This window comes from Carettochelys insculpta, chromosome 1 (assembly GCF_033958435.1).
Source record: "Carettochelys insculpta isolate YL-2023 chromosome 1, ASM3395843v1, whole genome shotgun sequence".
NCBI lineage: Eukaryota > Metazoa > Chordata > Testudines > Carettochelyidae > Carettochelys > Carettochelys insculpta.
Window position 1 is genome coordinate 215,387,367 of NC_134137.1, and position 16,802 is coordinate 215,404,168.

Sequence of the window (16,802 nt, forward strand, 5' to 3'; positions counted from 1 at the left end):
TGAACATATACTACAAGCAAGCTTCGGTACTCCTCTTTGTTTGAGGCTTTATTTGTTCTCTCAGATGATGATCTTTTTAGAAAACTGTTTCTGAAAAGTAATTGCTTTACAGTTTAGGCTAATCGCTTGGAACATTTATAGGATTTTATGGTTAGTAATGAAAACAATATGGACTCTGGAGAAGATTCTCAATTGGTACAAGGCAGCAGCGCTCTATGAACAATCATGTGTACCCATTGACCGTGGTAGAATACTACTAACTGAAAATTTGACTGGATATAGTTAGATGTATGTGCTGAATACAGTCAAAATGCATCATTACTTCAGCATAGAGGGTTTTTGTCAAAACTTGTTTCCAGAATGACCACTGAGTCTACGCCAGTGCTTTAAGAGTCTCTCTCTGTGTAGAACAGGGGTCAGCAACCCCCTGGCACTGTCTGTAGTTGAGTTGTTTGTAGGGCAGAGCCCCTGGTGTATAATTCAAATGGCAGCCTGACCATAGAATAGACATTTTCCCTTTAGCCAGTGTTCAGCATGGTGCTTATACTTGCCTCACTTCCAGTATAACTTGTCCCATTGAAATCAATGTACTGTTTAATGGTGTCAAACTGCCTGCCTAGTAAACTCTTCTCCAAATGAGTGAATCTGTAATGCTGTGGGAAACAGGCCTCCAGATGTGGAGATCAGATGAGAAGTGGGAGGAGAAAGTGATTTAAAGAAACAAAATGCTACTTAGAGAGGCGCCCTGCCGATTGAAAAGTTCACATTGTAAGATGGTCATTGCTTGTGCTATGTTTCAGGCCTGAGTAGTAAGAATAAAGATCATATGGGCCTCATTAAAGAACAAAGGAAGTAGGGAATGGGGTGGGAGGAGATGGAGGGGAACAAATCCAGAAAATAAGGACAAGTTGGACACCCTTAATGATAGACATCCAATTATACTGGATTAATTAGGGCTGTAGAAGAACAAACCCCACAGCCATTTGGCCAGGAGTTGGAGTGGCAGTATATTAATTACAGATTTTTCTAAAGATTTGTGTTTTTATTGTAATCATTTTTTCACCATAGCTTTCCTCGTAGCAAAGTGTATAATATAAGCTTCAGTTCATCTTCCATTTTGACACTCCCTATTTTTGGTATCTCCTGAGTTTTTCAGTAGTCCTGTATTTGGGCTGAATTTTTTTATTTTCAGCCCTATGTTGCATTTCTTTTTGAGAACATGTTGGGAAATCATTTCAACTATTTGAATTGGGTGAGCAGGGAAATAAGGTTTTCCTATTCTGAAAAATATTTACTTTGCCATGGGGTAACTTCAGCAATTGTAATTGCCAGATACCTAGAAAAACCTTACATTACTTTGAATTTTTTTGTTTAAAAAATAGTTGCAAGCAATTACAAAATGGTTACACATAGTGAACACATTTTAGGCTTGTTATTTAAATGCATTAGCAAGTTGTAGTGGAGTTTTTAATGTGTAGTTAAAATGGTTCTTGCCATATTTGTTGCAGGTTAATTAGATACATAAACTTACTCAGAAATCTGCTACATTTGTGAGCTGGCCCGGAGTCCTTTACCAGAGAGTTAAAAACTGTCTCTTTCTTGATAAAGATCAGCACAGCAAAAGCATGTTTGTGAGGTTTCTTCCAAAAGACTCTACTCTCAAACTCTTTCTCAAGGAAGGGTCTGAGTTGAAGGATGCATTGTTCTTTTCACTACACTTAATGGAATTGTTTTGTGACCAAAACAAAATTGCTGTTGACGACAATGAATTGATGTGAATCCTGAAAATTTACAGAAGTGAACTAGTAGCAAAATTCTTGATTTTTGTTTGCCTCTGAAAACATGAAGGAAATATTAACAGTTGAGCAGGTATGGTAAAGATTGCAAGAAATAGGAAGCATCTGCAATAAGGAAAAGCTGAAGTCAATAAAGAGAGAGTGTCAGGAAGAATGAGTGGGTTGTGATAAAATGGACAGTTAATGCTATCCTGGCACCTCTGGAAAACTGGATGGAAATGTGGTACATGTCACACATGAAAGTATATTTAGAGATTATCCATGTTCATAATACTTGTCTAATATTCAGCACTTAAATGGAACAGAGAGAGTGCTTGTCGACTCTCATAAAATATACAAATTTAACTCATCTTTTGGATTAAAAAAGTTTTAAGCTCTCATGAGCTATCACAACAGTTGCTAAACAGAATTGATTTCTATTGTTGAACGTTCAGAGCCAAAGATAAATTGAAATGTAAAGAAGTATAAGTGGACTGTATGTGAAAACTTACATTGCAAATACATTTCAAAACATGAAATGTGTGTTAGTTGCTTAGTTGCTGGGTTTTGGTTGCGGGGCAGGAAGTGTCTTTATTTCCCTTTTATAAGATGGTAGTACAAACACCATAAATATGAAATTGAAAGATCTGTTCCAGATTTTAAGGTTTTCTCTCTTTATTGTTCTTATAATTACAGACGAAACCTTACAAAGCTGTCTCTGATCTTCAGCCACATGCTGGCAGAAATCAAAGCAATCTTTCCTAATGGCCAATTCCAGGGTGACAACTTCCGTATTACAAAAGCAGATGCTGCAGAGTTCTGGAGGAAATTTTTTGGAGACAAGTAAGTGTAGAACGATTGTGCACTCTGTCTTATCACATGCATAAAGAAAAGGACTGTTTTAAGGTGGGGGTGCACAAAGTTGGGGAGGCAGGTTCCCTCAGGGGCAGGGGAATGTAAAATTTCAAAAAGGCAACTCAGTGTGATCAGCTGCTGGGATTCAGGCTCATCCATCTCATTAAAAATGTTGAAATATGTTACTGTTTTATGTGTGTATTCACGTTTATATACTGATTACTAAAGTTGTTACATTCTGCTTAGTTATTTTCTTACATATGCCAAAAGAGTGTTTTATGTGAACATAACCAGAATTTCCATCGGTTTGGATTACATTAGGCAGGTGGGGAATCTCTGCCAATTGCAGGGACAAAAGTGGGGCCCAATGTAAAAAAAGTTTACTCACCCCCATTTTAAAGAATGGAAGAAGAAAATATGTAATATCCCCCTGTAAATTTTTGATGGAGATGCCATAATGATGATTCTGTAATTACTTTCTTTATGGTTATTTTATTTCAAGAAGGGTGCATTATTTCTGCTTCTGCAGGTAAAATACACAGAAGGAAAAATGAGCTAAGGGTCACATGAAGGGAAGAACAGAAAAAATTATTTTTCTTTTAATCTTGCAAATTGTTTCACTGTAGAGGTTGTGAAACACACATTCCAATGTAGTTTGTTGTTCTCTTAAAATTAATGTGTACTTTGCGGGGAGGGATAGCTCCAGTCACTGGGAGTTCAATCCTTGTGGAGGCCATTTAGGGATCTGGGGCAAATAAATTTAAAAAAAAAAATCTGTCAGTGATGGTTCTTGGTCCTGCTGTGAGGGGCAAGGGACTGGACTCAATGACCTCTCCAGGTCCCTTCCAGGTCTATGAGATATGTATATTTTATCCTTTTCTCCCATAAAAATAAGGCCTGTCCACTGATCAGTTTCCTACTAGCTTCCATTTTCAGTTTGTCCTTCAATGTGTAAACCAAAATCTTTTATTTGGAAAGTATCATATGCCAAAACCAAATTTTCAATCAAGATAGGAATATGTATTTTTTTCCCTATAAATCTATGTAGCCAAGACAGAGTAGAGAATCTTAGATGACCAGCAGAAGATGCACGTGCTGCTGTCATGTGCTAAGTTGTGTGGTACTTAGGTTTTTTCAAAATTACTGACCTATATGTATGCTTTATAGTGCCATGTCACGCAAATTATAGTACTCTAATCACAGAATAAACATCCTCTTTTTGCTAACCTGTGTATCATTGGAGACCTAAACATGAAAGCAATAGCAGGCTTACTCCTGTGATTAATCTCTTTCATTTCGCATTTAGGAACTATTGTCACATAAGTATTGACCACAATGTTAAAATATTTTATCACTCTTTTACATCTGTGAAATTAAGTTTGAAGATGAATATGAATACTTTGATTCTGATACTACAAAATACCTGTTGCTGGAAAGGTACAAAGATCGAGTTAAGGTGATTTAGCTCTTTGAAGAAGGGATGAGAAGCTGCTATCTTGTCACTCCAGAAATATCTTCTATTCTTGTAGTAAACTAAAAGCCACTTCCTCTGAACTATCAGCAGAACATAGTTTAATCTTAGACACTGGCACTCCAGAAAGAATATCTGAACAATACAATTTAGGTGAATTGGTATTTTTGGAGTAGAAAAAAGTAGAATCATCATCATTGATGGACTAGTTCATCTAAACCAGGAGTCTGCAACCAAAATCACAAGAAGAGCCATTTTTCTCAAATTCAGTTACAAAATCAGTCATTCAGGAGCCACAATGCATGTGAATAGGAGACTGTCCTTTATACGTAATGTCAAACAGTGCTTTTTATCACCCCTATTTTAATAGCAGTGGAGGTGCACACACAATAATTTGTGCCAGTTAGAAAGTTGTTGCCCCCATCTCTAGGCTTAACCCACCTCAGCCCCCAATCCCCAGGCTTTACCCTCCCACCCCCAGGTTTAGCTCCTCTGAGCCCCAGCCTCCCCCTCTCCACCCTCAGGATTAACTCCCCTCAGTGCATAGTTTCCACCATGGCTGTGGCCTTGCCCCACTGCTCCCTGCCACCACCACCACCTTCCCAGTGGGCTGTGAGACGAGACTGCAGCTCTGGCAGCGTCATGCTCAGCCGCCCCTTCCCCAACTCTCCTGCTGGGTGACTTCCACCCAAGTGGAGTGGCTCCATACCTAGCTGGCTTTCACTTCTGGGCTCCCTGCCCTGCTGCCCTGACTGCTCAACGTGTCTGCTTAAACAGAATTTATTTTTAAATAAATTCTGCTTAAGTGGTGGCCACCTCTGGAGCTGCAAGAATAGTCAGCGGCGGCTGCTCTTGGAGCCACACGTAGCTCCTGAAAGAGTTACATGTGATTCTGGAGCCTGAGGTTTCTGACCACTGGTCTTGGGAGAATTTTAAAATGTGTTGAAAATGAAACACAGTGCATCATGTGATGAATATTGTTCTTGCCAGTGTATTCTGCTGCAAGATTATTAGCGTAGACTGCATTAGGAACTCCCACACAAAGATGGAATAAATGCTGTCCAGAACAGTATCCCTGGTGATACTACAGCACATCTGATGGCTGAGCTCTGTAACTTTATCCTCACACACAACTATTTCAGATTTGGCGACGACATATACCTTCAAATCAGCGGCACAGCTATGTGTACCCGCATGGCCCCTCAATATGCCAATATTTTCATGGCTGACCTGGAACAGCGCTTCCTTAACTCTTGTCCACTAACACCCCGTCTCTACTTACGCTACATTGATGACATCTTCATCATCTGGACCAATGGGAAAGAGTCTCTGGAGGAATTCCACCAGGACTTCAACAACTTTCACCCCAACATCCACCTCAGCCTGGAACAGTCCACACAGGAGATCCACTTCCTGGACACCACGGAGCTAATACACGATGGCCACATCGATACCACCCTGTACCATAAACCCACTGACCGCTACGCCTACCTTCATGCCTCCATCTTCCATCCCAGACACACCACACGATCCATTGTCTACAGCCAAGCACTAAGATATAACCGCATTTGCTCCAACCCCTCCGACAGAGACAAACACCTACCAGATCTCTACCAAGCATTCTTGAAACTGCAATACCCACCTGAGGAAGTGAAAAAAATAGATCAACAGAGCCAGGCGTGTGCCACAAAGCCTCTTACTACAGGACAAGGCCAAAAGAGAAACCAACAGAACACCACTAGCCATCACCTACAGTCCTCAGCTAAAACCGCTACAGCGCATCATCAGGGATTTACAACCCATCCTGGACAATGATCCCCTACTTTCACAGGCCTTGGGAGGCAGACCAGTCCTTGCCCACAGACAACTTGCCAACCTGAAGCAAATCCTAACCAGCAACTATACACTGCACCACAATCACTCTAACTCAGGGACCCATCCATGCAACAAACCTCGTTGCCAGCTCTGCCCACATATCTACACCAGTTACACCGTTACAGGACCTAACCAGATCAGTCACACCATCGTGGGTTCATTCAGCTGCACATCTACCAATATAATTTATGCCATCATGTGCCAGCAATGCCCCTCTGCTATATACATCAGACAAACTGGACAGTCTGTACGTAAAAGAATAAACGCACACAAATCAGATATCAGAAATGGCAATATACAAAAACCCGTAGGAGAGCACTTCAATCTCCTGGGTCACACAGTAGCAGACTTAAAAGTAGCTATCCTACAGCAAAGAAATTTCAGGACCAGGCTCCAAAGAGAAATTTCTGAGCTACAATTCATATGCAAATTCGATGCCCTCAGCTCAGGCTTAAACAAAGACTGCGAATGGCTGACTAAATACAGAAGCAGCTTCCCCTCCCTTGGTGTTCACACCTCCAGATCAACTACTGGTAGTAAGCCTCACCCTTGCTGACTGAGCTAACCTTGTTATCCCCACCCTTGCTCTGGCTTGTTTATACCTGGCCCTGCAGATTTCCAAGACCAGCATCTGATGAAGTGAGTCTGTGCTCATGAAAGCTCATGCTGAAAACTTTTGTTAGTCTATAAGGTGCCACAGGACCCTTCGTTGCTGTTCCAGATCCAGACAAACACGGCTACCCCTCCGATACTCAACTGAATCTGACATTCTTTTACTGTATTGCTATATTTTCAGTGAACAAGTTTACTGTCCAATACATAATCTCAAATTAGAATTATTTATTTGTATTTATCATAAATGTGTGCTACTTACAACCATATTAAGATGGAGTGCCTGCACAGAAGGCCTTAGAGCCCAGCTGTTCTATGACGGGTGGAATAACAGTTGAAATACAGGAATAAATGCATGCAACATATCCGTGTAGATGAGGTCTGGAATGGTTAATGAAATAAGTGAGTTTTTAGGAGAGTACTTTGTACAAGAAGAAGGGGTTGTGAATATAGGGGTTTGTTTAAAAACTGGCAACTAAATAGAGCGCTACAAATGCATAGTGACAGAGATAGCTGTGTTAGTCTGTATTCTATCAAAACACAAAAGCAGTCAACTATCTAAAGACTAACAAAATAATTAGGTGATGAGCTTTCAAACCCTTTCAAACCTAACTTTCAAAGCTCATCACCTTAATAAATTATTTTGTTAGTCTTTAAAGTGCTGCTTGACTGCCTTTGTGTTTTGATAGCACTACAAATGCAAATTGTTACATTATTTTTTTAAATACTTCGAGGGCTTTACACAGGCTGTAGATTGGGGTGGGGAACCCCAGACCATGGCTTGCCTGCATCTGCCCCCCAAGGCTTGGGGCTCCCCTCCATAGCATCCAGCAAGCCGTGAGGTGGATGGTTTGGAGCCCTGAGCCTCATGGACCGGATCTGGCAATCTGAGGCCATATCCATACTGCTGTCTTTGCTGGGTTCTGGGGAGCAGGAAGCAGCTCAATGCTCTGCTACTGCTCACTGCTGTCCCTGAGTTGGGGGAAGAGAGGGGAGAGCAGCAGCAGCCTCTGCAGCCCTGCTGGGAGGCTTCATGCCACTGCTCTGATTCAAAGCAGTGGAGGGCGGTGCCTGGGAGCAGAGCCATATGCATCTGGGGGTGAGCATGTCAGTGCACCTCTTTTACCCAGACTCTGGAACCCTAAACTGCTTCTGCACCCCTTCCGTCCAGTCCTCCCCACCACCCATTACCAGCCTGTTCCTGCACACTCTCTTCTGGCCAGACCCTATAGGCCTGGCCCCCCTACAGTTGGGAACCACATCAGTGAGGACATTTTTGGTTTTGGTTTTCCTTCTCATTTGTGTGGCCCCCAGCTGATATGTCTCCAGCTCATTGGCTCCCCAAGCCGAAATTGTCTGCCCCACCTCACTGTACATGAATACATGATAGGATCTTATCACTACTTCATTATCAGTATTTATCATCACAAAATATTTGACTAAGAAGCTGAAAAAGGGATTGCGGAGATTAATAGTCATCTATTTTAAGGTCAGAAGGGGCCATTATGATCATCTAATTCAGTGGTGGGCAGCCTGTGGTCTTTATGCACTCTAAAGGGGTTCAGCCTGTGACCCTCCTGGTTTTCTCCTCACTACACACACCTCTTGTGTGCTGAGGCTCTGGAGCCCTGCACTTCCTCTTCTCCTCCTTCCCAGAACTTTCAAAGCACCATGGATCTGCTGATTCATGCTCAATCTCTGCTTTATCCCCTCCTTGCCAGAGATTGAAAGCTGCAAATCAACTCTCATGCAATCCCCTGCGATGGAGGGCCACTCACTAGTCTTGGTTGCCCATTGCTGATCTAGTGTGACTTCCCACATAAAATAAGCCATAGCCTTTCGCCAAGCTCCTGAATCCAGCCCCTAACCTGTCATTGAGCTGGTGCACATCTTTTTAAAAGACGCTTGAAGTCACGTATAGTTCACTGTGGCTCATGGTAATAGTTCTAATGTTCAAATACACTTGCTGTTTGAAAAATGTGCCCCTTATTTTTCAACTGACATTTGTCTAGTTTCAGCTTCCAGCCACTTAATCTCAGTAGGCCTTTGGCTACTAAAATAAACAGTCCTGAATCTGAAATAAAAATATGTAACTACTTACAGACCCTCATCAAGTCAGCTCTTAATCTTCTCTTTGTTAGGACAGATGATCCTGAGCGTGTTTTATGCCTACGTTCTCCCTGTTCAGAAGGGCTGTGTCTACACGTGAAGCCTACATCGAAGTAGCTTATTTCGATGTAGCGACATCGAAATAGGCTATTTCGATGAATAACGTCTACACGTCCTCCAGGGCTGGCAACGTCAACGTTCAACATCGACGTTGCGCAGCACCACATCGAAATAGGCGCTGCGAGGGAACGTCTACGTGCCAAAGTAGCACACACCGAAATAAGGGTGCAAGGCACAGCTGCAGACAGGGTCACAGAGCGGACTCAACGGCAAGCCGCTCCCTTAAAGGGCCCCTCCCAGACACAGATGCACTAAACAACACAAGATCCACAGAGTCGACAACTGGTTGCAGACCCTGTGCATGCAGCATGGATCCCCAGCTGCAGCAGCAGCAGCCAGAAGCCCTGGGCTAAGGGCTGCTGCCCACGGTGACCATAGAGCCCCGCAGGGGCTGGAGAGAGAGCGTCTCTCAACCCCTCAGCTGATGGCCACCACGGCGGACCCCGCTATTTCGATGCCGCGGGACGCGGATCGTCCACACGTGCCCTACTTCGACGTTCAACTTCGAAGTAGGGCGCTATTCCCACCCCCTCATGGGGTTAGCGGCTTCGACGTCTCACCGCCTAACGTCAATGTTAACGTCGAAATAGCGCCCAACACGTGTAGCCGTGACAGGCGCTATTTCGAAGTTGGCGCCGCTACTTCGAAGTAGCATGCACGTGTAGACACGGCTAAGATCTTTCAAAACTTCATCAAAGGATCAGAGAGAAATGTATTTTTAAAAGATTTTTCATGTCAAAGGCTCGGGGCATGTAACTTAAAACTTTGTTAAAGAGCACCTTTTCTCACGTAAAAACATGAGTTTGTAAATATCAAGTCTTAAAATGCCTGTACCGGTTAAACCTCTCTTGTCCGGCACCTCGGGGACTTGACAGGTGCCAGATGAGGGAATTTGCTGGACCATGGGAGATCAGTATTGGTTAGCGTATTACCAACACTGCTCATTGGGCTCTTAGAAGATACTTAGAGGTACGTTACAGCTAAATAACAGCACAGAACACTGAGTCTCGGGACTGGTGGCTGTAAACAAACTTTACAGGGAGTGCGGGAAAGTTGGCCACACCAGTGGTAAGTAGTTGTCCAGATAACTAAAATCATGCCAGATTATGGATGTTGCTGGATGAGAGAATTCCATATTAGAGAGATCTAACCTGCACATCATCTACTTTTCATGCAGTGGGCTCTTCTTTATCTAGGTATTCTTAATTATCCTTAGAATTTGATCCTTGCTGCCTTCCCATCTTCCATTTTATCTGCTGTCCTTGGGTAACTTTACCTTCTATACTGACTACAATTTCCTATTCTTTGCTGAGTATTTGCAGATCACAACAATAAATCTAAATCCAGATTTGCATTCCATCATTGCCTATATCTCTGTTCATTTCCTTCCAATTCCCCCTCTCTCTGCTTTTCCTGAGCCACCTGTGCTTCTCTTCTTCTCAATCCTTGTCTTCACATCTCCTTCTGACACCCAGTTCTATTGATCAGATTTGTCTGTTAAAAAAAAATATATATCCAGGTGTATTCTCAAAATGAATTCACCAAATAATTTTTATTACCATCCTCATCAACAATATTATAATTATTGACAATAATAATAGAACAAAACTCTACTGCTGACTGATAAAATCATTGTTTTGGTCATGCAGGGAAACTATCTAATCTATGTAGTCTAATTTAAACTGTAAATTCTTTGGGGATGAGTCCATGTGGTGCCATGCATAGATAAAACTCAATAAAAAGGTGCTATTGTTAGTAGGCTGACTCTAAGAAAGGCATCTCGTTTCATGATTTGCTACTGAGCAGCAAGGTTGTTAATAGTTAATCTGCACTCAGCATCCTTGGCATTCACCCAGGTTTAGTTAATTGTGTTTAAGTAACTGTAAAGCATGTAACAGCATGAATGTTGAATTCGTAGATGGGTAAAAGTTATTGTCTTGCATAACTACTTAATCATTTCATTAAATGAAATGCCTGAAGCCTTTTAGGCATGAATTTTCTTTTAATTCATTGAATAACTCATGGTGATATGCCCTTGGCTCACATCCTTTTAAAGTGGGAGTGTTATGACAAATTGTTCTGCAAATATTTAAGTACCCCTTTCCTGGATATAGTGACTACTTCAAGCTTTACGGTGTTTGTACAAGAGTTAATAAACTACAGACTCTCCAATATTCCTACTGGTAGATGTATTCCATGTTAATTTGTTGCTCAAAGATTTTATTTTCAAACCTGCCTAGTAAAATTTGGCCCCTTAAACCTAAATTTAGGCCCTAATTCTTCAAGTACTCCATGCAGTCAGACTCTTGGGTTATTGCTGAATCCCACTGAAGTGAATGGGGATCTGCATGTTGCCAGAGTTTTACCCCTCGAGAATAAGCGACAGGATTGGAGCTTTAAATAAAAAGAGGGGTTTTCTTAACCGTTGCTGGTCACTCAGAAATCCCATTGAAGTCTGTAGGAGCTGCAGAAATGATAGAAAAACAGTCAACACATTCAGGTCTCAAAATACATATTTAGAAGTCTAACTTCAGACACCTAGATCTAAATGTTTTGATCCATATAACCAACATCAATAAGAAGCACTGGAGAACTATTATAGACATATGCAATATAAGCATGTTAGTATGCTGCTTCAGTGTAGATACAGCTGTCTTGGTAGGTGCGTTGGCACCTGGATCAAGGTTCTTTTGCATCAGTGCTTTTCAATAGCCCCAAAATTTACACAAACAGGACTATTGGGGGCAGTCCTTGCACATATGCTTCATGGTATGCATTTAATCATGTTCCTGAATTAAGCCGTCAGAAATATATGAGGATTTGGTATGTGCATGATTAAGAGATCACCTATTCCAGATATATTTTAGTCAGTTTTAATCAGCCCTTATTCTAAGGACTATGGACATCTGCTCAGGTAGGCAAAAAGTCAAAACCAAGTAAATTTCTTTAAGATTTGGCTCTTAGAGAAATAATAGGCAATTAAAACTGAAGTAATTTAACTTTTGTGTCATCTGAGCAGTGAGATAAAATTATTCCTTTGTTTATAGCTGATTGTAAGTTTTTCATAATGCAAATATTAGTTATTTTCCAATTTCTATAAAAAATTGGAAACCATCCCTTTTCCACCTTGTTTTGTTGATAGAGGCATCTGTTTTTTTTCTGACTTAATTTGAAATATCATAAATGAAGCTTTATTAAAAGTCCTGGTTCATTATGTCATAGACCTGTTGTGCCTTTTGTGGTTTGTCTAGAAGCAAAGAGAGAAAGAAATGTTGCTCTTTTTTGTTGTTGTTTTGTTGTTGTTAATCAGGCTATAGAGTAAATTCTCAAAGATCAGTTCTTGGCATCCAGTCGGTTGCTGAAAACTTACTTTTCTTCGTGCTTTAACCAAATGAATGAGAAGTTATTTTGTTGCTCTTTAAAAAAATGTCATTTTTCCAGAACATATGTTGCTGCAAACATGCTTTTGCAACCATCAGGGCTGCTATGACCGCTTTTGCACACATTCTCCAATATAGCATGTTTGTCTTCCTTCAGAATTTACAGCCAGCTCTGTGCACAACCAAATGGTTTCAAACGGCGGATTGATTAAAAACTACATTAATAATTAAGATAATTATTAGAAATTCCTACTGACTGTTTGTCTAGTCATCAACTGATAGTATTCCTCAGGCTTCACAGAAGTCTGTTTCGCAGAGGATTTTGAAGGAGGGTGTAACAGATTTATTCAAGGAAACTGCCAAATGATAGTGTCTTGATAAATGACCTTGAAGGATTTGTGCCAAGACGAATGGGTGAATGTTTCTGAACGAAGATAGCAGATAGATGCCCCCATCCTCCATGCACCAAAGGATGGGAAGGTTTGTAACACATTAAATAATAAACACAATTAGAGGTCAGGGCTAAGTAGTGAAGGAGTTTAAGTGTAAGATCAGGTTCTTTTATATGATAGTAAGGGGAAAGACAAACCATTGCAGGGACTTAAAGGGTAAATATAGGCAGACCAATGGAGCAGGAATATGAACTTAGTGACAATGATTGGGAGCAAGACATGGCAGGAACACCAACAGAAGTAAGATGCATTGGTGAAGATGAGGAAGCAATGAAGGTGAGAATTCTGATGTGAGGCAAGAGAAAAGGTCGGGCCTTAGAGGTGTTAGAGAGAAAGAAATGGCAAACATGGTGGTTCTTCCCATAGTGTCCCCGTGGCTGCTCCATTCTGGGTGTTGGTGCGTCCTCACACCAGTACTTGGAGATTCTTTTGTAGCTGTGGTTTGCCGTGCATGCTCAGTAGCTCCTCATCATGCTATCTGGTGCACACGTGGCACGGCACCCCCCCCAGTTCCTTCTCTACTGTCCTTGGCTGTAGACATAGCTTCATTCTCTCTCTGAAAAAGAAGAGTTAGATGGTTTTTATTGTAGCCTTGTCCAAGCTGGTCTCCCTGTTAGAGTTTAGAAAGTTTTTTTTAAAAAAAAAAAAGGTTGAGTTAGTATTAGGATTTGTTGCTGCATCATCACCATGCCAGATTCCCCAGGCTTCAAGCAATGTGTGACGTTCAGGGAAGCCATGCTGGTCTCTGACATCCATGCTTCCTGCAATAAGTGTTTGTTTGGGTGTGGGCCACCAGATTCAGTCCTGCACTCATTGCTGCAGCCTCACCGCGAGGGTTACCGGGGACCGAGCCAGCAGGCTCAAAACTGTGTAGGTTTACAAAAAAGTCCATCCAACCACTGGATCCAGAGCAGCTGCCTGCAAAGGATTTGGCAGAGGAGACCAAAAGTATGGACTCAACATGTCCTTGTGCCTAGGTCGGTGCCCCTTTGGCAGCAGCAGACCCATCTCTGGCACACTCCTGGCCAGTGGGAAAATCTGCTGCAGTTTCCTGGGCAACGCCAGTGCCAGCACAGCTGAAGAGAGTGCCCTTGGAACCGAGCCACAAACACTTGAAGCCTCCAGTGCCATCAGCACTGCCAGCTGCAGCTGCCTCCACACCAGGACATGACGTCATCAAAAATCAAGACCCCATTCTCTGTGCCAGACCCAAGCAGAAACAGCACCATTCAAAATCTCCACGCTGCTCATGTGAGACGCAGGAACTGGCACTGTGCACATCCAGAGATGAGGCGCATCACCCCACTCCCGTGCAGCGTTGGAGTTGGCACTGAAGTGGCACCCAGATGCCACTTCACTGAAGCCTTCAGCACCAGAGCGCAGCCTGGCATCAAAGCAGCTCTGCAACAACTCACTGCTGAGAGTGCAGCTGACCCAGCACTGCTCAACTCTCCGCATAGGGTATCCCCACTGTCGCCGACCTCCCAAGTCTTTCCCAAAATTCAGCGTTCTCATATGGCTTGACAGCTAGACTGTGCACTCTGGGGGGAGGTGATTCCGACCATAGGAGTGTATTTTCCAGTTCTCTGTATCCCACCTGGCAAGACGTGCCACCCACCATGGCATACCCACAGCCACCCCCATCGTGGTTCACGCACCACTACTTTCATCATCGTAAGCCAGTACCACAGTGGTCATTATGGCAGTCATGGTTGCCCTGTTGGCACCGTCCATAGCATTTAGGGATCATCCCCCATCACTGCAGCCTACTACATTGGCACTGTACTCGCCATCTCAAAGCTTGGGGACCAAGGATTCTTCACATCCCTCCTCTTCACCAGGGCCGTGTCTACACTAGCCAAAAACTTCAAAATGGCCATTTGCATCTGCTCATATTCATAGGAATAAGAGGACTTCGAAGTAGCCAGGGTCCTTTCAAAAACGAGCCCCGTCTGGACGAGCCGCGTGGCGGCGAGCTGCATCAATTTTGAAGTGCCGCGGCCGCCCACATGCGAATGAGGCGCTGAATATGTGTTTCAGCGCTTCATTAGTAAACTTCAAAATGGCCATTTGCATGGCCGTTTCGAAGTTTTTGGCTAATGTAGACATAGCCCAGATGACGCAGTATTTTCTGTGTTGCCTCCTCCTGTGGATGATGCCAAGGCATTCCAGGAGCTGCTCTTATGGGTGGCTCAGGCTCAAATAAAAAGACCTGCACGAGCTGCCATTCAAATAGTACAGGCTCCTCTGCACTGTGCATCCCACTTCTTCTAGGATCACCCGCCTATGGATGCGGCCCTTATGGACCACACTGTTATATGGCAAACACTGGCATCCATCCCTCCTACTGACAAGAAGTCTGGCAAGCGGTACTACTTGGCCTCCAAGGATGTGGAGTTTTTATTGACCCACCCACAACAAAACTCGCATATGGTGGATGCTGCCCTCAACAAAACTAAGCCCTTCTGTTGTTCACCTCAGGACAAGTCCAATAAAGTGTGGGACATTTTGGGGGACACAGTCTACTTGTCTGGCATGTTGCTTCTGCAGGTGGCAATCTACATGGCTATATTGGCCAATTACGATCACCTAAACTATTCAGAGTTGCAGGAGTTGATCCCTGCCTTGCCCGAACAACAGTACCCACTGCTTGTCAACATCATCCGCGAGTGGCACATTATTGCCTGCACATCTTTGCAGTCCACAATGGATGTCGCTGACACAACAGCCAGGGTTACGGCATCCACTGTGATTGTGGTGCTCCAGCCTTTGGGGGGGGGGGTCCCAAAGGACCTACAACAAAAGGTGGAGGACTTCCCCTTTGACAGACAGCATCTGTTCACTGAAAAGACTGAAGAGGTCCTTCATTCCGTGAAGGACTCCAGCACCACGCTGCACACATTGGACATGTACACTCCTCCAGTCAAGTGGGCTTGCTGCTACTCTTATCAGAGGCTAGCAGCAGTAGCAGCAACACTTTGAACCATGCCAGTGACATAGGTACCTAGTGGCAATGGCCCCATAGGCAGCAGTAACAACAGACCACGGTGTCCTACCCTCAACAACCCAAACAACAGTTTTGAGTGTTTGGTCAAGAGTTTGGGAGATCTTTCTGTTCCAGCTATTGCACAGCATGGACACCATCCATTCCACCACTTCCTTCACCCCTTCTTCGACCACTGAGCCACCATTATCTTGCATAAGTGGGTCCTGGAGCTGGAGGTCTAGGGATACTCTATCCCATATACCTCCACCCACTCCTCTACCCCATCCCTCTTCAGATACCCTTCTTGAGAGCATCTTCTCGAGCATGAGGTTCAGCACCTCCTCCATCTGGAGCCATCGAGACAGTTCCCACTTAGAGGCCAGGGGTTCTATTTCACATACTTCATGACTAAGAAGAAAAATGGGGTGGGGGTGGAGACCCATTCTCGACCTCAAGAGGTTCAACAAACATTCTGTCAGTGATTCAAGATGGTGACTCTCTCAACCATTATTCCAGCTTTGGACAGAAATGTTTGGCTCTCCGCTCTTGACCTACAAAATGCCTAATTTCACATCAGCATCCACCCAGCACACATGCATTTTCCCCTTTCTTGGTGGGCTCCCCCCATTATCAGAACCGAGTCCTCCCATTTGGGCTCTCTGCTGTGCCTAGGGCGTTTTTCCAGACTGAGAGTTGTAGCCACCCACCTGCACTGACACGGTGTTGTCATCGTGTGGACCATGATGTTGTTACTATCTGGACAATTGTCTCATAAACGGTCTGTTGCTCACGGAGGCCCTTCGCATAGTGCAGCTCACTACAGACCTCCTGTTGAATCTCTCGGCTTACCCATAAACTATGAGAAGTCAACCAGCGCAATCCCTAGAATTCATCAGGGCTCACATAAACACCATCACCTCCAGAGTCGCACTGCCACCCACCCAGAGGTTTCAGGCTCTCTGCGAGATCTCATCCTGCTGGTACATCTCTCCCGCACCGTCACAGTGCATGTCTGCTTCAAGCTGCTGGGGCACATGGCTGCTACCACATACGTGGTCAAACTGGCCAGACTTTGCATGTGTTGCCTTCAGTTGTGAATAGCCACGTATTATACTCTGGCCAGGAATCCGCTGTCCAAAACCGTGTCCATTTCACAGTGTGTTCTTG

At 43.6% G+C, this 16,802-nt stretch overlaps 1 protein-coding gene across 3 annotated transcripts in view; it reads left to right on the forward strand.

Annotated features, from left to right (window-relative positions):
• CBLB (Cbl proto-oncogene B) overlaps window positions 1-16,802 on the forward strand; it is a 233,845-nt gene that overhangs the window by 105,356 nt on the left and 111,687 nt on the right. For all 3 annotated transcript variants that reach the window (XM_074999003.1, XM_074998995.1, XM_074999010.1), the window contains exon 4: window positions 2,472-2,618. In XM_074999003.1, coding sequence (XP_074855104.1) covers window positions 2,472-2,618 — 147 coding nt within the window. The remainder of the gene's footprint in view (window positions 1-2,471; window positions 2,619-16,802) is intronic.